Here is a 25181-nt window from a genome sequence, read left to right as displayed (position 1 = left end):
TGGGCAGTAAGTGGGAGAATGCATGAAGTCAGACCACAGCAAACCTACCAAGAGCTCCCAGATTTTGCTAGCTACAGGATTTTAACTATCAAACAAATATACACTTGTTTTCAGTGCAGGCTGGAAGTGGAATTACCTCTCCTGCTACTAAAACTATGCTATAAATATCCCACATTCAACATAACTTCTACTGGATCTACAGCCACTGAGAAGTTCAGTGCATTTAAGCCAGTCAAATCACCGCAGTGCGCTGAGAAGATGGCACAAAGGTCTGTCCAGGTAAAAGGCCATCCCCAAACTGATTGTTCAATATTCAACCATCGGTCAGCTCTGGAGGACTCTCTTTTTTTTCAGTCCATGTACCATGTCACTGGTGGTGCAAAATATCACCCACTTTGATCATATGATGCAGGTCACAGCTATCTTTCACTGGGATTTGAACAGCGGCTTATTCAACGTCTACTACAGCGAGGGATAGAGACAGATAGGGACAGCACTCATTAAACAGCAATCTGTGTGAAAGAGAACAAAGTGCCCCAAATGGGGCCAGCGGGGAAAGCTTCACACTGAGCTTACGTTTTGAAAAGGAAGGAAGGAAGAGACCACTTCTGCCTTTTATTTTTCTGCTTCTTCCACAATCTACACTTCCCTAGCGGGAAACATCCTTCTCTACATTTTAATTCCTGAGACTGAAGAGTGACTTCACATGCGGGCCAGGAAGGGCACTTCTGTTTCCTTAACATCACCCTACCCGGGACTGAGCCGCCCACGATTCATTTGCTTTTTAAAGTGGCAACAGCAGAGCCTGGAACCAGCTTTCTGTTAGTGGAGATTGTGCTGTTTAGGAAAGATGTGAGGCAGGAAAGAAAAAGAGAGGCTCACATTTTCTTTCCTTTACATTCAAGGTCTTACAGCTTACTACCACTCTTCTTCCAGTGAGGAAAGGACAGAATTCATTGGGTTTGCTTCTCAACTGGCTCAATTTAGCTGCTTTTTTTCACTCTCACACATGGAACACCACTGATGAACACCAATACGGACTAAAGAGATCACAAAAGGACAGGGAGAGCTATTAAAATACATTATCTACAAGAAATAGGTGGTTTCTTTTACAAATTCTGTGCAAGATAGAAATAGTTCAATGGCCTCAAAGTCAGTATAGTTAATTACAATTGGAGCTTCAATACAGTGATATTTTAGGTTGGAAAAGTTTTGTGTTTGTTAGCTAGGCCCCAAATCCTGAGTCATATTAAGCAAAATGTGAATCTGAGTGATTGCTCTTGGTGTTCAAGTACGATGAGTTACAGGTCAAAGGTTTACGAATACACAGAAGCCTGAGAGTAGGAAGGATTTAAAATTAGCTATAAAAGAAGAAAATGGGAGGGTTTTATTTTCCTGTTAACCCTGCATTCTAGTTGGCACTAATTTGCCTCAGAAGTCCTTGGCAGCTTTACTAAATACCTACTCCTAATTATAAATGCTATGACCTAGATGAGGATTGGTAGGTAGAACACTGCTACAGAAAGATTTATTTTCTTTTATAGGGTTCCCTTCAGACTATTTCATTGTATGTCAGTAAGATGCACCATATGGCTTGAAACACTATGTCAGGAATATATAAACTACCTCCTCTCGCATGCACTTCTCTGAAGGTTTTCAGGATCAAGTCTGAGGAAAGAAGTAATCTTTCCACTCCAATAAGATTATTTTAAGCAAAAAAACAATCAACAAACTACCATGACCTTTGTAGAAACTGAGTTACATCACTCTTGCTGTGGTAGACATGGCTTATCAGGAGGAAACATGCTGGGTGAATTTAAAGGGGTTTTTTTGCTGGATCTGGAAGAGTGAGAGTTTCTGGAGCAGACTTTTTCCGAGGCCGGTCTTTGGGAACTGTTAGGAATTCAGGAGCATCTGTGGAGAGAGGAGTTGACGGAGCACTAGATGGAGCACTGCGGGTTGAAGAAGGCATGGAAATGTTAGAGATAGATATTGCAGGTGGGAAGATCCCAATCTTCTTGTTGGTAGCTTCCTGAGTTGCTCGTTCAAACTCTCGGACTTCATCCATTGTCATGTCTTCAACAAGAGGGAAAGAAAGAAAAAAAGGCATGTTAGAATAATTTCAAATGATCATTTCATTAATTCAGTTAAACTACTTCCATCCAATTTCTAAATCAGGGAATGATTGCTTATCATGCGTTATCATTAAGTGCTTCTCCACGTGAATGCCCTCCTATTGTAATGCATCGACTGCAGTACAACAAGCAGACAACTAAAGGAAACTAAGTTAAGTACATGAATCACATACTAATGGCTCTTCTTCTGCCTGGCTCTGAACTGGATAAAAAGTGCTACCTCTGTCATTGCTGGAAAAATCAAACTATTTCACAGGCAATTAAAGAATACATTTAGATTCACAGTCAACAAGTAGAATTTTTCAGAACTTCAAAGAAAAGAAAACCGATAGGTTGGAGGTTTTTTTTGCATCTAGATTATAAGCATGAAAGGGTAAAGGGTTGTCACCGGTTTGCTCATCTACTGTAATTATCAAGGGATGAATAATTCTCTCTCCCCTCATGCAGAGCTTCTACCGACTTCTAGTTGCAGCTGCATGCAGGTAACTGTGGCTGTTTTGCTTTTCTACTAATAAAGCCTGAAGAATTCCCTCTCACTTGACACAGCCACAACACGCTTTCCAACTTTTCCATCCAGAATCTGTACTTAAACATTTATGGCCAACTGAGAAATCCACTGCTTAATTCCCTGCAAAACAGAGACAAAACGAGATGAGAGGTTAAAGCCACTTTGCAATGGGTCCGGAGACAGCTTCACAGGCAGCGGGAGTCTTCTCGTGCAGGTGACAAATGTGTCACCGTGCTGTAGAAACCCACAAGAGGGCAGAGCGATCCCAGCAAAGATGTACTCTGGGCTGAGCCCTGCAAAACTTTTTTGATAAAATCCCAAACGAATGACATCTGCTACAAACGGGTAAACTGAGGAAAAAATCAGCACGACTCCTCTGAAACCTGCTGCTTTCTGTCTACATTGCCTGCAAGGTGTCCACTGAGCCAAGTGAAATACATTTTATGGTTTTCACTGAACGTCACGTTAAATTTGTAAATTTGAAGTATTTCATTAAACCACTTTATAGATTCTTTGAGCTCTGAAAGCTCAAAAAAACCCAGAAATAAAACACTACATTAAAAAAAAACAAACCAGAAATAAAACCACTAGCATTGTAAACAATTTAAGATTCCCACACATTTGGGTGTCCAAGACTGGCAATGGTGCTGTATGACAAAATCCTGTACTTTCAGTACATCAACGCTTTTTAATATTACCCAGCTGCATGCATCTGTAGCTTTGTCTGCAAATGTGATGTTGAAGAAGCTTTATCTTGTATTACAACACCAGATTAAATAAACAAAAGCACTCATGCTGCCAGCTGCCTCCTCTCTTCCCTGCAGACGACATACCAGGGACCTCTGCAGCCCACACCGACAGTTATTAGGAGTGAGCACGAAGCTATTTTCAAATCGGAGATAAGTGGTGGAAATAAACAGATGGTCTCAGAGGAACTGTACCTACTTGTGTTGGAGATCGATTTGAACCTGTTTTGCTGATTTACATTTTGTTTCACACCCTGTAGCAGTGTGTGGAGTGTTTGGGAACTCAAAGGGTTTAAGAGCAGCCTGACATCAAAGGGAGCCCATGCATTCACCTCAGCTATTTTCGACTGAGGACTGCTGCAAAACGTGAAACAAAAGCTGTCTTGGATAAACGAAAGTGGAAGAGGACAGGAAAGTTTCTCAGTTTACCGGCCATTTAAGTGAAGACTATTAATGTCTTGCTAAGTGGTAGCCTCCAAGACACTTCATTTTAAATTCAGACATGGAATACTCACTGTCCCTTCAGTTGCCTTTTGCTTTTTAGCTTATACTTGCTTTAAATTATCTTCTATTCTGATATTCGCTCAAGTTAAGCAAGTCCTTACTCTGAGCTAAGAAGGCTCAGGCTCTTTTTTTCAGCAATGACAAATTCTGTTCTGACCTCAATGGCAGTTTTTCCACCTGGGACCCGGGGATGGCAGACTTCATTCAAACCCAAACCCTGAAGCGTAGAGCCAAAGTCAGAACTGATTCTCAATTTACTGCTCAGCTAAGGAGTAACCTTGGTGTCAACAGAACCGCAGCATTGCAAACACAAGATTTACCTCCCTGGTTATTACTTAGCCAACATCTTCTCAGGCTGGTGACAATTTTTACTGAGTAAGAACAAAGGAAAGACTTCAAGCCCTTCAGGCCTTGCCCCGCACTCGTTACAGGAGTAAAACCATCACTGAGTTCTACAGCACAGTTAGAAATAAAGGAATAGTAACATTTCAAAAGCAAATATCACTGCATCTTTTCTATTTGCAGACAGCAATAATTTATAATTTTAGCCCTCTACTTGAGGTGCCCAAATTAGGAATTTAAATACTTTATGAAATTTCCAGAATCTGAATCAAAGAACCTACACAGAAACCTGCTCTTCTCCACCACTGCTGTTGTATACTTCTGAAAATACTTCTCACCTTGTTGGTAACTAATCAATAACAACATGAAAATTAGTTTGAAAAGAGTGAATAATTAATTAGCTTTTTTTTTCTCCGGGTGAAGCAAACAATTTTTTCAGTCCCATAGAAATTTTCCACTCCCCGTGTTCCTGGCTGTTTGACTGAAGCACTCTGAACTCTTGCATTTTTTAACTATTCAAATAATAGAAGGCAAAACTGATATTTAACTTCCTCTTTATGCATCCAACTGAAATTTGAGATTTGTGTTTTCCTGGAGGACAAGGAGTTGTATATGAGCCCAACCCCACCCTTTCTTACATCAGTGGCAGTTTACAGTGCAAAGAAAAGGCAGGATTGCACTTCACAGGGAAAAATTCTGTTCCCACTGAAGTAAAACTGACTGGTCAGCAAGATCAGTTCATTGCTCTTCTCTGATCTGTGCAGGTGTATTAGCTGAGGATGGGCAATACGTTTCAAAAATGGACATACTCTTGCATTGGCATGGCTCTCTATTTCATCCACAGTAGATGAATGTTGGTTGCAAACTTTAATGTTGGTTTTTTCATGCATATTTTTCTCGTATTCTCGGACATCATCCATAGTCATATCTGTAAAAAGTTCAAAATTGTTGGCATTTTCCATCGATTCAGTGCAAAATTATTTTTTTCTTTTCTTAAGGAGAAGGTTCTAGGAACACATAGTCTTTCAGCAGAAGCCAAAAAAGAATGTGAAAAGAAGCAAGGAGCAACTAGCTTTATGAAAACTGACTCATAAAGGTAGTTATATCAGCCAAAGAAGGTGCAAGAAGGTGAAGTCAAAGGGAGTCAGAGAACAGGAAGGAGTGGAAATTGTTCAGGAGTATCTGTGTAACACAAGGTAGGCAATAAGTACTGAAATGCAGGGCTTGGCAAAGGCCAAGATCTTCTAAAAAGACTTCAGAAGATCCCTTGGAATAAAGGATAGATACAGAAATATTATAAATATTTACTTACCTTTCCAGGAATTTAAAAAAAGATTTTATGTTATCTTTGCATAGTAACTTTCATAACCAGCAAACATTCTTAATGTTAGAGCACACATCAGCTTAGATTCCAGAAACTAACAATTATACTGGTAAGTTAATTAACAGTGATTACGTTAACGGTTTTGTAGCCTCAAGCAATGTAATGAACTGTAAGAATTAGAAATATTCTAGAAATCAGGCTGATTGGATGGGTAGGATCGTTTATCGTTGTCTGGGCATGTCTGATGTTGTCAAACTAGCGCATAATCTCTTAGGTGCTTGCTCCGTAACTCAGAGCAATTATTACAAATTTTAAAGAGATTTGTCAAAAGCCACAGCAAAAACATAAAGAATCCAATTAATCAACTTGTGACCTTACTCTTCTGAGTACTCCCATGCTTTCACTAAATCTGCTTGAGAGTAAGGTGTAAGTGAGCATGAAGGCTGGCAGAATTTTGGTCTGTTCTTTACAACGGTTTGATAACTTCAGAGCTTCATAAAAATAGCCATCGACTTTTTACTCACAAAACTTAAACAGCATTTTATTAGCACAGCGTGCTTGGAAATGTGTGCCACTTTTGGCAACGTACGCCGTGGTTTTGTTCTTGAGGTTATCATTTTTCTTAGGTTTACTATGCGCCACTTGGATTTGCAAATTCTTAAATCACACCACTCCTTGTCAAGTGATTTTACATCACATGATGTAAATTGCTGCATTTTACAAGACAGCTTTCAAGGGAAGATACAACTTTAGCTGTAATATCAGTAGCACAATCTAATTCTTCATCAGTGAAAATCAAATGCAGTCTAAAATTTTGCTCAAAAGGAAACATGGAATACCACTACCTCATACACTTTTAGTCTTTTACTGTTGTCTGGAATGAAAAAGAAGCTCATAAGCCATGTCAGTAACATGCTAAGGATGCGTTTTGCCAAGCAGAGAACATGCTCTTTGTTAGTAAATAACACTGTGAAAATAGAGGTTCTTAATAATACAGCTAAATACAGTTTAGTAAACTTAAAGGCAAGACACGTTCATACTTACAGTATCAGTACCAGATCAGTCAGTAATATCCGTAACATAACATGTTGTTTAATAATTGATTTTATTACACCGATTATTTGATTCAGTTTAGCTGACTTACATCATCTCCAGTTCTTTCTCAAACTTTTATTTTAAAAGATGGTAATGGACACATGGAAGGCACACAGACACTTTAAAAACTATATTTCTGAAAAACCCTCCCTACACACATAAACATGTCAAGAGCAGTACCACAACAGTTTTACACACCGTGTGTATTACATGGAACTGGATGCACACAAACTGGATCTTGCTCATTTTGGATAACGAAATACTCAGTTTCTAGTCAGTGTGTCCTACCAACTGTTATCCTTCTGAACAACGCAGTGATACAAGGGCTGCAGACAGCACAGAGAATTACTTAAACTAACGCTCTGCACTTTTAAAAAAAAAATAAATCTTGCTATATATTTAGCCTTTATTCATCTCTGTTTTAGTGAGCCCAGATGTTCTAGGTTTTGTACTTAGCCTGGTCATTAAGTTCTAAAAGTACACAACATTATTTAGTCAAAAGACTCGGCATGACAGTAAAAATCCACAAGATAATTGTGTATCACAAGATTTCATTTGTGGGAAGAGGACTTTGACAGGGTGCATTCAGACTTAAGATGGGAAAATCTGTGGTTAAATGTTTTTTGGGCTAAAACTATTCCAGATGTTTTACTTCATGATTACTCACTTGTTATCATTATCAATAACTCTGCTAAAGTGCAGATAACTCTCTGCTTCCCAGTAACATTTCTTTATGTCTCACTTTAATAGGTATTTTGGGTAGATTTGGGGCAAATCTGTGGGCTCAATTTTTACGTGAAGTCAGGCTTCTTTATTTAAAAGTCATCAGTTTCCCTGACTTCATACAGGGAAAACAATGGATCAGTATATTTCAGGGAAAAAACAAACAAACAAATAACAAAACCACATAAAAAAACCACAAAAAAAAAAAAAGAACAAAAAAACCCCTTATCTCTTAAGAACTCTTTCTCACTGGATACAAAATTCTCTTACTAGTTTATGGCTATCCCAAAATAAAGGACATTTTTAGTAGATTTCAGTATTTTTATGATGATTACAGCACAAGACTTTCATGCACTACTAAATTTATAAGAGCATTATCATTTCAAAAGCAAATTTTTCTATATTTTAAAAAAAATCAGCACAATGAGGTTCTTGTTATATTCCAGTGTAAAATTATGCAGGTTCATGAAGTCACTGGAGGTGTGTGTGTTTGCACCAGCTGGGCTAACTGAGTATTTTTAAGCAATGCAGAATGTTTCTGAGTTTTGATGAAAGACAGGTGTCATTCTTATCCACTAAATGCCCAAAATGGTGTTTCCTGGAGCTTAAGGAGGGTCTAAATAAACATTCTAAATATATTCCCAAATTCCTATTATATGTTACAGGACTGTCTTAGACACTGTTCTACAAGTATCTATGATTACAGATACATCTTACTGAAAATGCACGTAAAAAGCACAAACCCCGTGAGCTTATTTTATAAAAAACCCGTAATTGGCTGTTTTGATATTCAGATTACTCTGCACTATTCAAAGTGCCCATTCCTACAGCTGGCTCATGGATTCAGAACAGTTTTTGCATGCAGCTGCTGTTGAATCAGACCCAGGAGGTTTTACATTTATATCAATTTTTCAGGAAGGACATTAGAGCTCCATCTTTTCTTTATTACAGTCCATATTAACAGTTTAGAACTTTCCTAAAAAGCTGGAACTGTGTTGGATCAGAGGCCTCAGGAGTTTGCAGTATGGAAATGACTGCATGTTAATGCAGACTTAGTAAGAAGCTTTATTCAAGCCTGCATGCGGTTCTCCATATAGATGACTCCTGGCAGGGGCAGCTCCTATCTGCCTGCAATGCAGAGGGACGGGACTGATGCATATATTCCGAGGTGCATGGGATCTAAAGGCGTTCCTGTATGCTGCCTACTGGCTGCCTAAAATACAGCCTGCTCTTACAAAGAACCTGCTGTCAATGAGCTCCGTATGTTCCAGAGAAACCAAACATAGTTCCATCCCTTTCATGAAGAACTTATACTAGGACCTGACAGTCTATGAAAGCAAATAGAAATCTGTTCTTAATGTCAGAAGCTTTACATCAACCCTTTTAAATAGGCTACATTTGGAGAATACTTACCGTACCACTCATCAACCCAGGCAAAAGCCTGCCGGTGACCGATCAATAGGATATCTCTGACCACCTGTGAAACAAGGAAAAGGTTAAACACCTCTATGGCAACAAAATGTTTTAGGAAAGTAACACTGCTGTCTTTCAACATGATTTAAAGTGAAAAATATTCTGACAGTTTTGTCTCTAAAAAGACATGCCCTAGAGAGTCAGACATACTGGCTCTGAAGGTCATCTTGTCCAACCTCCCACTTGAAGCGGATCTGTTGCCAACGCTGGATCACACCAGCATGGCTGTGACTGGCACGGGAAGCCACGTGGGAATGTGTACACAATCCAGCGACCTTTGGGAAATTAAGACTGGAACTCTTCTTTTTCCTTGTTAGTTTGTTAAACATACAGGAGGTCAATACTCTGGAAAATATAATTTGGCTGTACTGGCATTCATTAATTAATTTTGTAGTAGACTGATTGGAAAACTTTCCCCCTGTTTGTAAGAAATTCTGCACGTCATTGCTACGTGTACAGTTCTCGTGTACACTCATAAATTCTTTAGCTCATATAGTTACCACAGTACTGAAAATGTTACTGATAGTTTTTCTCAACCTTGAACCTGAGCAGCTCCAGGCTTTGTGAAGTCTATACCCAGAGATGAACTCTTTGGCTCTGCTCCAGATCTTAGAGACCTTGAGAAAGGTCTGGAAGCAGATTTGGCTGAACTCCCTAGCTCCTGCACAGCCATAGTTATATTCCTGCGCAGGGTAGTGCTCAAGTTCTGCTTATGTGAAGGGTAAGAAAACAGCTCCTGTTTCACTGACCTTGTGTACAAACTGCTCTACTCTAGTTTGAAGTCCCCAGACTTCAAATTTCACAGTCACAAGTTTGTAGGAACACATAATCGGCTGATGAGTCTCTCTCCAGCCTTCTTTTAATTGGCCTCTCCCAGTCTTCTGTGACTTGAAATATTTAGGGTCCTGCAAAACAAAGGAAACATACTGAGACAGGCAGGAGAGGAAGTCCTGTTTGTCAGTTTGCTAAAGTAAATGTTTTGATAAGACATAAAATATGAAAACATGTCAATAAACATTATGAAAAAGTAACATGAAATTGACTTAAATAAGAACCAGGATATACTAAAATCAGATCCTGTCTTTCATCCAACAGCCAGTGAATCGATGGCAGCATAGTCCTGGAGCTGCTTTGACAATCACATCATCTAGGACATTTTCTGCTATAGGAAAATATGTTAGTGCAAGTCATTACAATACAATGCACTCCGAGTGTTATTTATGGCCTTTGGAAAAAAATGTTGCTTCTTCAGAGCTTGCTGTTCCACTGCTCCCTCAGTGTGAGTTATGAGTACTTTCTACCCATGCCTGTCTTCCTGAAATCATGTCCAGCATGAGCTCTGACACACCACTGATGTGACCCTCACAATGCCATTTTCAGTTTTAAGTGAACTTTTATACACAGGTGGGCAGCTAAGTACGAAACTCCTCCAATTTAGCCATCTCCCGTTACAGCCGAGTTATGGTATCTTTGGGCAAAACACTGAATCACTAATTTCAGCTCTGTCTCTTTTACTAACTGGAAAAATCAAATAAATTGGTGTTGAAATTGTGACCAGTAAGGACATTAGTTCATCTTTAAGGTTTACTTTTATCCATACAAGATACAGTTTTATCTGTGGAAGTGTCACTTTATGTCCAATCTTGCTAATTACATCTTGTAAATAGAAATAATTATAATTTCTCGTTAAACATTGATTTTCAAAACTTGAAAATAATGTAGTTTCAGTAAAGTCATAGTGGAGCTTCTAAATTCTGTCTTCAAGAATAACCACCAGCACTCATCTGTGCTGCCCTCCCCAAAGCTGAGATCTGGGGAGATCTTTTAAATCCACCCTTTGTTACAAAAGCAGTTAAAGATGTATCTAAGCACCTGCTTAAATTATGTGCTAAATGGAAGACAATCAGGAGAAAAACTAACAAATTGATAAGACCACTCTGATCTTAATTTTCTTTCATTCATGGTGAGCTTATATATCATTCAGTGTTCCTTTTTTTCCTAATGTTTATAGTTATCTCCTGACTTGGCTTCCGATTTTATCCCTAAAGTGAAGCTCTGTCATTAAAGCTTCTTCACAAAGCTCTAATGAGGTGACAGTCTGCCTTCTCTGTGAAAGTCATTGCTTTTATTGCTGACATATTCTTTTCTAAATAGAAACTTTAAGCTCGCAGTGTAATAAGGTTTCAATGTTAAACCATCATAAGAAACAATTCAGAGCCATCACAGATCAGAGCAACATACCACGCTGTGTCACAGCTCACAGTCACACGCTCCTGCCAATCTTCTCACTCAGTAAAGCTTGACCTCAGATTGATCTAGATATTTTCTGGTTGAAAGAGTTGTTTTATAACTGATTATTGCCTGAAGCAATCAAGACAATAAAATAATAATAAAAAGAAAGAATAAAAAGGAAAGAACTAAGACATAATATTCAGAAAGGAAAAAAAGGAAAATCAAAGGAAAACAGTTTAATGTAAGGAAGAGTCTGCTGACATACACACACGGTGCTGCTGCGATGGAGCCACTGTCTCCATGAGGCATTTCAGACACACACTTTAATAACACTGAGTGTTATGCAGAGATACTTCTTATCCCTTCAGCGATAACCAGATCTATAACGGAATAACTTCAACGCAGTCCAAAGGGATTTAATGTGATGAATTGGAGTCCACATCAAGTGTTCAGAATTTATAAATAAAAATTAAATAATCCTGCATGAGACTTCAGTCATGCATAAAACTTGTCTTGTTCAAACTGCAGGATGGATGCTGTGGAAACTGGTTTGGTTTGGTTTTTGGTTTGATTTTGTGAAGTTAACCCAGCAGACAAGGGGATTCATAGCGGAAATGGTTCTTAAATTGGTGGCCCACAAATAATCCATCTACTGCAACGTAGTTCCTCCATGGCATCACTCAGAGTTGCAAATTCCTTTAACAGCATCCAGAGATGGCATCTTTTCTTGAAGGACACGATGTTTAGTCACAAATTGGCTGGAGAGTTTCACGCAAAGAGCCAGGCAATGATGGACGGTTTGGGCAACTTACATCTAATAGCTTTTATGGAAATTCCTGCCTTTCTGAAAAATTAACATATTGATACTATAAAACTGTAGACTGATGAATGGAAGCCAGGAAACAGACAGAATTCAGAGGAGCAGATTTCCAGACTGCTGTGTGAAAGGTCAAGGTGTTACAGATGAGCTGTTTAGCTCGGGTGAGCTGACACTCAGAGATGCTGTATGAGCTGAGCAGTGGGATGTAAGATATGCAGCAACGTTAAGCAAAGTGAACTTAAGAGTTTAACCTCTGGGCCACCAGTTCAAAGTTTTACAGAGGTGAGTGGTTTCCATCAGTAAAGCTAACATCACTGGGATTTTTACCCAAATGCTAAAAAATTAGGTGTTTGAAAAAGTCTTGGACTATTTTAGAAAGATAAATTCTGGCTCAGCAATTGCTGCTGCTATGGTTTGTGCAAGGAAGTATTTAGGGGAAGAAGCTCTATATTTATCTCTATGTTTTGCATCTGTTCCCACCTTTCCCAGTCCTCTGCTACTGGCCACAGCCCCAGGGCCATACCATGCCAGAAGGACCTTTGAAGTGACCCCAATCACTTATCTTTTGCTCTTCAATGTCTGATCGAAAGCCCACTGAAATCAATGAGAACTTTGTCATCAAAGCCACAACCCAGAATGATTTTCTGTGCCTAACTCACAGCTTCAAATTGTCAGATGAAGATTCACAGCCTGGAATCCTTTCTGCAGTTAGGCCCATAAGGTTCTTAAAAAAAAAATGAAGCAGGGATGATAATTTCCTATTAAATATTAAGTAGAAATAATACTGCTACACAGCACGGCTGCTCCTCCTGAGTTACGCGCTGTAGCTCACTGGCTAGGTTAGTCACACAGAACAGATCAGATCCATGTGCCACGCTCACAGCTCTCCAAGTCCCAGGAGGAAGCTCTGAGCACCTGCCTGTACGGGATCACGGCTGCTTCTTACTAAGCTAGGGCGAAGCAGCATACTCCCTAGGCAGGAATTGTGGCACACGTGTGTTTAAAACATTTTTGCCAGTGACTGGAGACTGGACAAGCTGATATTTGGTCTGACCCCATTTTTATGTTATTATTTAGATCATTAATTTTGTGTGTGGCTTATTTTTGCTTTTAGCCACCCATGCCTTCCTTTCTAGAGAAGTCATCATCCGAAGAACACTGCATCTATTCGCTATTTTCCCCTTAATTTATCTACTGGCAAAATCCTCAATCTGTTTTAAATGTAATGGCATAGCTAAAATCTTTTTGTTTAAATAACCTTCTCGTCCTTTTATCAGATACAATTTATTAGGAAAGCCCATCTGGCAAATCCTTTTGCTACAGAGGAGCACAACCTCCTCTGTATTTGCAATACAATATTGCCAGGTGCAGAGTGATTTAAAAATAGCACTTCTGCCAGCATAGCAGAAACATCATCACCCATCAGCTGGGCTTCTTTGGGAATAAAATGTAAAACGACAATAAAATAAAAGCCACAGTGTGATGGATGTGGTTTCACACATAGAACTGTCCCAGTGTTTCTTACTTTGGCCATGTCTGGTGGGTCCCGGCTCAACATGTTTATTGCTGGAGATTCCATTATTTAGCATTAATTACTTCACCTTCCCCATGGACTGCGGACGTCATGGGCATCAGATGCGGAATTGTAACCCCCTTTCCAGGAGGCAAACACCAACATGTTGACAATATGGCATTGGGTTGTTGCAATGCCTCTTCAGATTTAATTCTGAAATGTTATTTTTTACTCAGAGTTAAATCATGAAATACATTCATTGTTTACAGAAAACTGCCCAATCTGCATGGGCATACTTTCCCTGAGCGTCGCCACGGGATCAGGCGTGATTTGTAGATTCTGTGCTGTTCTGCAGCTCACACCACCGCCTTCGTCCGTAGGCTGGAAGCCCACATGGAACATCATGTTAGCCTTGTCATTGACCTGTCTTGAAATCACCTGCTGCTTGTACGGCCACTTCAGCATGAACAAAGATCCCCAAGCGGAGCATGTTCTCCAGCGGTGAAAGCGCGTTGGGTGATGCCGTACATCCTGTTCTCTCACTGGACACTACTCAGATGTCCCAGAAGCAAAGATTCTTCCTTCCTTTTAATGCCCGGATCTGTTTTTTCAGACTCCTAATGCAATATATTCCACCACTCTTCTTTTGAAGTGCAGTCAATTTTTTTCCCCCTTTAAGCTGAAGACTATTCTGTTTGATCTTGAGTTTCAGAACCAATCCTTTATGGTTTTAATACATGTCATCTGGCATTTCACCAGCAGCTGTAGTTGCTAGGTTTGGGATTTCAGCTTATACAGCTAGGGCTCTGGAAAGATTTGTTGATGTAAAGATGCTACTATACAGATTTATGCGGAGTCACTTTTTTAAAGACCCTTTTTCTTTCTTTTTTTTTTTTTTTAATTTCCATTGAAATGTAATTTCTGGAAGAGCCAGCTAAATACGTCAGAATTGTAAATATTGGGACAGTTCTGAGGTGTTAAAATATGATAATCCAGCCAGCCTTTATGTAAGCTCACAACTGAAGTAAGGAAAAGGAAATTGTCATCTGTTTTTGCTACACCCTGTGCTGACATGTCGCACACATCCACTGCGGGGGCCGAGGCAGCTGGATTATTGCAACTACTGAAATTTTCTGGCTCTGTAACGTGATAGCAGGTTTGTTATTCTGAAAGCACCTGGACAGGAGTGAGCTGGACCTAGCACAGTGCAGCTGTGTTAAAGTCAGAAAAGACAGCGACTGCGAACACTGCAGCAGCTGCACAACATCTTTCTGTTTGGAGGCAACTTAAAAAGTTTATGCCATTAGTCCAACTCTCGCCTGCTTTGTTCCAAACAGGAAACGAAACACTGCTGATTTTGAGAACTTGAATATGGTGGCAAAGAACATTTTGCTCAGTAGCTCACATCTAGAGTAAACGTTTCATTTCAGCGAATGATTCACTTGAGGCCCTCGCTGTTCAGCATAGCTCAGTTTTATTTTTTTTTATAATTCAGGCCAATATATATGTCTATATGGGGAATACATGATGGCTGGTGATACATATGCATTGATGGTAAAGTCACAAGGAAATTACTTTACAGAATGTACAACTTACACTTACCTGTGGGCTTGTACATTCTTTATACAGAAATACAAAATTTCGTATTCAGTGTGATATCTACACTGAGAGTTGGAAACATATGTGACTCCTTGGTGAAGGATTTAATTAAGGTGAATTAAGGCGAAACAACAAATTAAGGTGAAACAACAATTAAGGTGAAACACCACCAAACAATTGAATCCTGGCTCATCACTTTAATGTGTATACTCTTTAGGGAAAAAGGGAAACGTGGGATGTAAAGTGTAAAATGTTGTTCTTCACTTCTTATCAGCAAGGAAGAGGATTATCGCCTATTGCCTTTTTACAGCCAGGATGTTGGATTCTGGTGGCTACTTCACAATGAAGTTTGTTGATGGTCATTAAGTTAAAATTAAGTTATCTGCTTTGGGATTCCCAGAATTGCTGCAGTTATACCTCCTCCAGCCTTCTAGAAAGGGCACCTTCTGGTCAGGAACTTCTACAAGGACAGCAGAACTCAGTGTACCTCCACCGAAGAGGACTCTGTGTATGTGTTTGCAATAACTAACAAAACTGTCTTCGGATTCACTATTTACTTGGTGATTTAAGTCCTTGTGTGCATACACGGACAGATAAGCCCTCTGTTCTTAAGGGAATTCAAATCACTGGGATGATTCAGGTCAAGAGATCACTCGGTATTATTGGCAGAGGCTCCCTTCAAGTGTTCCTCAGTGAAACAACAGCTCTCCTTAAGCCTCCAGCTAACTGTGTTTGTTACGTTTCAATTTGAGTTAATATTTAGAAGGAGAAAAAAAGCAGATATGCACAAAGTTGAATTCATTTTCCTTTCTTCCGGCATGACATTTTCATGGAACTCCTTTCCTCTCTCATCAGTACCAGCACAAGTCAGAACGAGCTATGCAATTCAAACAGAGTATTATACATATGAAGATGTTTTATATATTTTGTCTTTTTATGCGTGAATCATTATTATATAAGTTACAATGGAAGGAAGCAAATAGATCTGCTTATAAGATTTGTGTCAGAGCAACTGAAAAATAGTTTTCTAGACCATAGGTGCTAGGAAGCAGAGAACGAACGGTTGCTTCACTGGTTGGTACTGAGCCTGATGCGATGGGTCCCTTGCATACCTCCCGAACCCTCCTCTGGTAGCTGCAATATTCTTACCTCTGTTGCCGATATCGGTGTAACACATACACAACTGTATCTTCTCTTTATACAAATGAGAAAACCACACTAAAGCTGCTGTGGGTCATTCTGTTCTAATCAACGAGTTGTTTGATGTACTAACTCAAAGAAAGGTCACAGTCGAATTGTAGAAAGAGGCTTTTCATATGAAAAACTTACGATATTGACCCAAACAGCTTGTGAAGGATAACTGAGCACTTTAAAGCTAAAAATAACTGAAATCACAAATAGTAGCTTGGTAGCAACTATGTAATTAGTGCTTTCCGACCACATCAGAAATCACCATCTACAGGCGGGCTCATAAGCACTAGCAGAGAGCAAGCAGTTGCAGCAGTGTGGGAAAGGTTTACATTATTTATTCTACCTCTCTATATTAGAGTAATAAAACTAAATAATGAAAATTGCTGTTAAAAAATGAAGTATATTTTTAATTGAAGAGGGGTACACTTTCGTCAGGATATAAAATAAATGTAAAGCTCATTTCCAGAAGCCGCTAAGTATGCTGCCCCTGATACAGAACTTGCTTAATTTTAGGCATGGGAAAGATCCCCTGATCCTCCATGCCCGGAGTTAAAACCATTCTCATTGGTCTTTCTGGAGCTAGAACACTTATCCTGTGGGATCTAATTCATAAATCCTGAGGATTGTACTTCACTTTTAATCTTTAAACTTACTGTATCAATTCAGATTAAATGATCTAAAAGCAGCCAAATCGTTGTTACTAGTGTAACTAAAATACCTTTTAAAAGCTTACGGTAAGTGGTTTTTATCTCTGAAACTGTTACTTGGAAAACACAGGCCATTTCTCATTTACATAGAGTCACTTTTTGATGCTGTTCTGATTGAAAACAGACAGAAATTACATTTACAAACATTAAAAGACTTTTTATAGTCCCTAAGTTATGTAAGAGGCCTCGTCAGAAATTAGAATTTGGCTTCATATTCATCATATGGTAGCATAAAACCCCCATAGTTTGTAAACTTTGGAAGACACTGAGTTCAAGTGTTATTAATTCAGTATCAATTACAGCATGTGCATGGTTAAATGCTAAGGTGTTCCTACTGTTTTTATGAATTCTGAAAAAGGATTTGATAGCCAACAACTAAATCATCCATTAGTACAGAAAAAAACAACAGATGCTGGGTTATTTTTGTTGTTTTAAAACCATGTAAAATTTTGCTTGGAATCATGTCTCTAGCTTTGTCTTTGAAATAACAACACAAAGACTCCGAAATTCTTTCCTCACTTAATGTGAAGCTGGTTTTCTATATCATAAGATTAATCATATGGAAATTATGCTTAATAGTTGGCAATTAAAAATGGGAAGGAAAGCTGAAAAGCTAGATGTTACCTTCCTGTTTACAATTTCTGGAAGTGCACGCACCGAGATGAAAAATCTTACAGGATTTCTTTAAAAATGCTGACCCGTTCAATACCAGCAGTCACTCCTAAATGGAGCCAGAAGACTGTGGAGTTCAGATAAGATGATAGGACCAATAAGCTGTTTCATGCGGTGTTATATAATTTTGGGAACATAACAGATGGGTTTCATTATCTAAAGAAACTAATAAAATTACTTTTCATTCTACTGTAGACCCAATTTTGTTTTATAACCCGTACATAAAATCTGAACTAGGACCTATAAATGGAAAATAACAAGTACCTGACTTTTTTTTAGTCTGAAAATCATGTCTCCTGTGGTATAGAAATATATTCACTGGCAAGTCTTCATTTTCTATCCTAAAAATGACTATGTAGTCTCATTTTGTATAGTCAAACAGCTGCCATGCTCATTGCCAGCTATGTATATATTCTTGGCTCCAGAGGCAAACCGTACCTCCAAAATTAAACACAAGCATAGATACGATCACTCCTCTCAGCTACCTCTTGTGAACCATCATTTTTCAAGTCTGGGGTTCGAACACCGAGACATCTTCATCTGCATGGTGAATTGCATCGACCCAAAAGAAACACGCTCGTCAGAGATGTGCACTGTCATACACAGGAGCAATTTTCAAGGGAATTTGAAGAGGATGAGTGTGTCTGCTGCCACTGATGGTTTTTGGCAGATTTACTGCAGGATGTAGTATGCTCCAGTTCCTCTCGGTCTTGTGTCACAGTTGCCTCTGAGCAACTGAGCACCAACCCTATCCTCACCGCAGTACCTCTTTCCTTTGCCCAGGCTTAGGCATGTCGCCTGACTTAGTTGGGATGGGACGCATATAAGGACAAAAGTAATGTTTGAAACTGCTCAGACCTGCAATCACTTAACTGAGCTTCACGATTCAAAGAAAAATCCTTTTTTACTGTGAATGAATTCAGCTGAATCTCAAAGGTCTGGTACAGGCTATGCTCTGATAAGGGTATGAAAGCATTTCAAAAGGTTGGAGGAAACATGTGCAAATGAAGGTGTCAGGCAACCTAGATAGAGAGGTTGCCATCAGTTTCCACTCTAATCAAAAGCTTTTAAAATACTACTGACCAGCAAGTTTTCATCCAGAAATAAATTTGCTTTGATTCCTATCAAGGCTTTTCTGCAGCCTCTTACATTTCCTTCTCCACCATTTCACCATCACGTTGTCTCTTACCTCGGATTCCTTGTAATAGCGCTCAGGAATTTCATCGCTGGCAATATCAATAAAGCAGACTTCTCGCTCCAGATCTTTAGCTTCTTTGTCAAAAATCTGCAGGAGTTAAAGAAATCAAAAGGAAGAAAATGGGTGTTCTCAAGATCGTGTATAAGCAAGATGTTCCTAAGCAAGATTAACAAGAGTTGGAATGAACGATGGCACAGACTTTTTGGGAACAATCCCCTGTGGCAGATCAAGAGGCTGTTAAATACAACACATGGAGTTCAGCACTTACTGCTCACACCGCGGTTCTTCCTTGCGCTTTTTGGAACAGAGACTTCGGTCACAAATAATAAATAAACAATTAGGATTGGCTTTATTGTGTTCTCTAATCTTTGCACTAGATTCCATCACTGTGTAAAAAACTGGATTTTCTGGACTCTGGGTGTTTTCACTCTAGGGACAATAATGAAATGCAGGTGTGCCGTGTGAACGACTCACGCTAAGCTGCTGTTCTACTGAGAATCAAAACTTTGGTTGAACAGGCCCCAGTGGAAGCTGGAAAATTCCACTCTCCATTTCTGCACACAGAGAGCTTATTTTCATTTTAATCCTTTAGGACCTGGTTCCAAGTCTCCTGCTCCATGCAAGGCAGCTGCTGGGTATATTTTGAAAACGCAGGACATTTGCATCTGCAGCGCAGTAGACTTCTGTGCCTGTGTCCATAATTTAATTATTGAGGCATCTTAGTGACTCACGTGACTTATGCTGTCTGCAATACATTTCTACTCATGATACTGGGACTCGGAAATAGGGACTAGTTAAAAGGCTATCATGAATTAGTGCCATAAAATTCAGGGAAGTTGTGCCTACACTGTCAAGATCAGTAACAAGCTAATGATGCGTTTTTTCCTTTGGGGCACAATGTTCTATAGCTAACGTTTCCAGGAAGCATAAATATTTTTGTTTTCTTTTTTTTTCAACAAATGTAGCGAATGGTCTGTTAATTTAATTCCACTTTATCCTAGAGGAACAGTTAAAAATGCCAGCAACTATTCAATAGCAAGGATGCTATGCTACTTTATTATTTCTGAAAGAAACGCAGCTGCCCACGTATAGTGTTCAAAGTGAGCAATGGACGACAACGAACAAGTGCACCAGCTGGGAAGGAGAACACTGCTCAGGAAATCACAGTTCAAATAAATGAAAAGCTGAAGTTTGACTCTACAGTTTTAACTTGTCCTGGTAGTTAACAGTACTGAAGTAAAATAGGCAACAGCGAATGCTTACTGAACTGGATACAAAATGTGAACGTGTCTGAAACTGCAGAAGAGCAGAACAAAGGGAAACTCCAGTGTGGTTTTATTCGTGTGCTTGTTTTCCTTCTCCAGTCCTTGTTTTGCAAAAAATTATGTTGATTATTTGAACAAATGTGAGCTGAGAGGTCTTTCCCCGGTAGTGTTGTTTCTTAGAATTTTTTAAAATAACTGTTTTCTATATATAATATAGGCCACTTTTTATAAGCTTCCTTTGCTTGCTTTTTTTCCCTAAACAATTTCAGATATACAGAGCAGTCCCTTGATAAAATCAGTTGAACTATTTCTGGAATAAGATGCATTTCACCATGATCTCTGAGCTTTAAATAAAATAATGGAGATTTCTCTTAAACGGACATTCCCAGGTCAGCTGAGGCTCTGAATCAGGATCTGGTTTAAGCACAAGCCTAATAAATCTAAGCACACGCATATCTCTGCGTGTTTGCAAGGACCTAATTTGGGACCATTACCCAATATTTTATCTGAAGGAAAGTGCCCTGCTCTGTCACAGGCTTCATCCACATATTGCACCTCTAAGCAATATGGTTTAAAATTCTTTTTCTCTCTTTAACGTGCTTTGATAGAAGTGGGGATGACAGATGCCGTTGCCAATCTGTCAGAACCAGAAGGACTTTTTCAGCCATTTCAGCTGTCCCTTAATTTGCTGCTTTGGCTATCTCTGACCACTTCCTCCATTCCTGAAGTTTGTTGGATCACATTCTCAGCTCTCTTTGCTGGCAGAAGTTGTTATCTAATTGTTTATGCTTCTCCCCTTCTTAGATTGTCCTCGCAAGATTTGCAGATAGAGATTTAATCTTCTCATTCTATCAGCAGCAGAAAACGAGAAGTCATTAGAGAACAAGAGTGATTTCTTTCTTAGCACTAATTCTCTTATTGCCTCTCCTAGCCACATAAGCTGGGATTGTCTTAAAACCTGTCGGGAGGATGGGTTTATTGCGTTTGTGATCAAAGAGACTAGAGAAATTTAAAAGTTTTAAAGGAAGAGACTAAAGGCCACAAAAAGAAGCATACGGCTCCCAATCTGTGCAACTGTATTTGCAAATGTGCAGAAAATGAATGGGGAGAACAATCTGTATCCTTAAGAAGACGATGTAGAAAGGCAGAATATTAAATATTGTACTGGAAAGAACTGGACAGGCTTTACATTTGGAAGCCAAGTAATTAATTGAGATTGAAATACACAATCAAATGGAAAACAAAGAATAACATTCCGGCTGAAGTGTCCTTTTTGCCATGTGTTTTGGGTTTTTCTTGGGGCAGGGCTGTGACAGCATTTTTACAACAGACAAACATTTATACACTTCCAGTTTCTAAGAGGAAGGAAAACTCATCATTATTTAGACTAATTCACCCACAAAATGGCAAAAAGGGGAAGAAAGGTGTTAACTGGGTCATCTTTACAATTGTCAATAGTTTCTTTTGGGGAAAATGTTCAAAAAAATGCTGGCTGATTATTCCAGTGCCTCAGGAAAGAAAGATCACACAGGATCCTGCAGAAATATAAGTGCTGGTGTATTTAAATTTCTTTCCTTCGGTTTCCTCATGACCTACAAGGACATGCCCTAGCACATACTTTGCTACGGACTTCTCTTTTCCTTGCAGCCAAAGCCAGAACAGAAAGTCAAGTTACGAGACAATGGTAAGTCAACAACAAATTTAATATCTTTTTTTCTACAAGTTCCTTTCCCATTTTTCTTCTTTTTTTGTCTATCTTCAGGCTAAACTGCTCGCTTCAACCTCATTCAGATGTAGCTAATCCAAAATGTAACTTTTGTTAATCAATCACCACAGCTAACCTGGTTTGGATATAAATAGTACGAAGCCAGATGCTGCTGAATCCATTGATTACGTTCACACTGGCAAACTCCTCGCTCGCCTACACTGCTAGGACTCAGGGGGTCAAATCTGTCCTTGTTTGGCTTGGCTGTGTTCCATAACACATGATTCTCTCCTCTGACCAGTTTTTTCTATCATTGAGAGCAAAGAAGGTGTTCAGGGGATTACCAGCTGGAAGGTTGCTTGTCTCTGTCTTTACTGCAAAATGTTTTTTTTTTTACCAGCCTAGATACAAGGAGTTTGTGGTCAGAAGGTTGGAATAAGGCAGTGAATCTGCATTTTAAACACTCATACATACAGGACATAAAATTTCCTGTGGAAACAGTTAAATAACATGTCAATTGTTAGAGATGCAAGTGATAAGGCAACCCATATAGAGAATTCTATACCATAAACAAACAAGTTTGAAAACAGGAGTGTTTTTTTCTGGAAGCTATTTTTTCTGTCCCTTGTGAGGGTCTGGGTGAGAGAAGGTCTCTATGTTTTTCTTACTTGTTATGTTAGATCCAGCTCGTCAGCCATTGCTGAGAAATGCAGCTCAGGCAGAGAAATGAAGCAGATAAGAGCTAAGAGATTTTTTTCCAAAAAAAGCAGAGCACTCCTAAATTAATTACAGGCAGGTAATATGGTAGCAAACATGATTATTATCCCATGTGCTAAGTAATCAGACACCTGTGCCTAGCTCCAAACTTCAGCCAAAATTACTACATTGGTCAATATAAAACATGTAAACGTAATTTACTGGGATGAGAATTTCTATTATAAATAAAATTTCCTCTTCTATTAAATCCTTCTTTGAGTTAATATCTATGCCTGAAAGCGCTGTTCTTCCCTCTCTGCCTCCCCGTTTTCCCTGCCCTGCCAGTAAAGCCCACAGGCATCCCAACGAACGTAAATCTTGACTTTGCAATAGCTGGACATCACAAGATGACATCTTAGTGGGATAGGCAGGCTATGAGATGAACGGCATGACAAAAATATCTTTAAATTAAATTTATCTCTGCCTTTCTCACGATTCTATTGATTCATTCATTGTCATTGAGCTTCAAAAAAAATTGAAAAAATACAGTCTGCAGCTAGAAGAGTCCCCAAGCGTATATGCAACATATATGCTCCTTTTAAAATTCAAATATTGATATTTCACTGAAGCTTTGGGGTGTTCTCTGTACTTTTTCTCATCCCTGAAATGCAGTCTAACTATGCAGCTTGCAGGTATTGAGCAGTTGGTATGATGATGAGCACTTTCTGTGAGTAGATTACATACGTAACCACCATTTGTAGGATGGTTTAAATCTACATTTCATTGTGTGTGAAAGTTAGAGGTGTAACTGCAGTAAGGACTGCAAGAATAATATTTTTCTTTTTTTTTCCTATTAAAAAAAGGGAAAATCTGGCACAGAACCTTCTCTCCAATTTGAGATTCTAATCTCCTTAGATTGCCATCAACAGAACCACCGGCTAGTCTCCAGTTTATTATTACAGCATCTTTTTGCAGGTGGTATCATCTAATCCACTTTAACTCGCAGTTTTCTGAGGGAAAATTTGGTCTAAAGTAAAAGAACACCTACTGAGAGCTTCATCTATGGAGTTTTATTCGATGTGTAGCTTCTCTGCAAGCCATGGGCCAACCTCCGTTACCCCCAAAGTCCATTAATTTACTTTGGAGATTTACTTGGGCAAAGATTGCAAGAACGTGGACATACATAACTGGGAGCAATTCTTGTACGGAAAAAGGTTGAATCTCTCCCTGAGAGCAGTAAATCTGGACAGCACAGGAATATCACTGTCTGCTGCAAGTGGAGCTCCTGAAGGCAGTTACATATTTATCAGCATCTTGCTCTCCGCTCTTTTTTATCTCCATGTCATGATGCTTCTATTATTCCATCTCTTATAGAATATCTCCTTTAGCTTTGTACTTTCTGAACAGAGAAATGCATTTTTATGTAATTATGTAAAAGTAGCTCTGCTTCCAAGACCATAATAGACTATCAATAAGATTTACCAGGATCAGTTTTTTTCAAGTCACATCTCTTTCAAGTGTTAGATTTACTAATTAACTTCTAGACTTCATTTAGAAAAATCAAAAAGTAGAGGCACAACCACATTTCTTGTTCACACTCTGTCAGTATCGGCCTTATCTTATGTTCTGCGATAGCCATATGTGCTTGGTACACACTATTTGCAGCTACATTCAACAAAAGGAGAAGAGCTCTTCACACAGAGGGAATTTTAGGCTAGGCTCTCTTGCCTGTATTTTTTGAGACTTACTGGAGGGGGAAAGCTTCACAAAGCCCAAGAATTTAATTGCAAATTATACAAGAGATAGATACTCAATACCATCATACAGAAAATTCCAGGTGTAAATAAAATCATCCCTAAAAGTGACCCTGGCTTTGATTTTGACATATTTTGCGTTGATGCCAGGCAATCCTTTAGGCAGTTTACAGAATGACATCCTGCAGTGCAGCGAGGCTAAGCCAGGGCACAGCTGAATCCATTCAGCTGAGATCAGTGTTTCATGGCAGCTTCCTTAAACAGTGAATTTACATTTAATTTACATGTGCTATTTGTGACAACCTAGTTCCATGTTGCTAAGACAGGAGACAAAAATAGGGGAAAAAACCCCACCCTAAAAAAAGCAAAACTAGAAATGGCTTCTCTTCCTATCTGGCCATACCCAAAATTTATTTTACTTTTGTCAAATATTTCACAACCAACACTATAGAAATACACACTAAGGATGAAGCACGACGGATGATCCAACAGTGTATACTCAGCCGTTTGTAAGGCTGCAGAATTAGAACTCGCTCTCAGGAAAGGATTTTCTAACTTTAAATGACGGCACTGCAATTTCCATAGCTGCCTATCAAACACCTGCTGGCAGCTGGCTGGTTTTAGTGTGCTCAAGCCATTGATGTGTCAGATGGTAACGGTGTTAATTTATCGCTATACGAAATGCAGAAGTACCTCTTGCTTTCATTTGGCACATGGTCATCCTGAGACATGCGTTTTCAACACTATATTATCTTTGAAGGGCAAGAAACATGGTGATAATATATTTTTCTCTTGATTGACAAAAAATTAGTGCTGTTGCTCTGATGACTTTATCAGCATTACTGAGACATACACTTACGAACCGTGCCCAATGACAGCCATACTTTGTCATCTTGAAATACGACTCTGCCTCGAAATCTTTACTCCACGCCTTCATGACCCTTAAGAATTATGCTACTCTGGCTAATAAACATCACGG

General features: G+C 39.1%; 1 protein-coding gene across 1 annotated transcript in view; it reads right to left on the bottom strand.

Annotated features, from left to right (window-relative positions):
* Nucleotides 1-1648: 1648 nt before the first annotated feature.
* PITPNC1 (phosphatidylinositol transfer protein, cytoplasmic 1) overlaps nt 1649-25181 on the bottom strand; it is a 43929-nt gene continuing 20396 nt past the window's right edge. Inside the window, exons 5-9 of the mRNA XM_010083353.1 lie at nt 18774-18869; nt 9600-9755; nt 8791-8854; nt 5045-5163; nt 1649-2076 (exon numbers count right to left, since the gene is read on the bottom strand). Coding sequence (XP_010081655.1) covers nt 2071-2076; nt 5045-5163; nt 8791-8854; nt 9600-9755; nt 18774-18869 — 441 coding nt within the window. The 3' untranslated portion in view covers nt 1649-2070. The remainder of the gene's footprint in view (nt 2077-5044; nt 5164-8790; nt 8855-9599; nt 9756-18773; nt 18870-25181) is intronic.

The sequence above is a fragment of the Pterocles gutturalis genome, unplaced genomic scaffold (genome assembly GCF_000699245.1).
Source record: "Pterocles gutturalis isolate BGI_N339 unplaced genomic scaffold, ASM69924v1 scaffold36965, whole genome shotgun sequence".
NCBI classification, from domain to species: Eukaryota; Metazoa; Chordata; class Aves; order Pterocliformes; family Pteroclidae; genus Pterocles; species Pterocles gutturalis.
The sequence above is the reverse complement of the archived record's forward strand: the minus strand, read 5'-3'. Positions and strand labels throughout refer to the sequence as shown.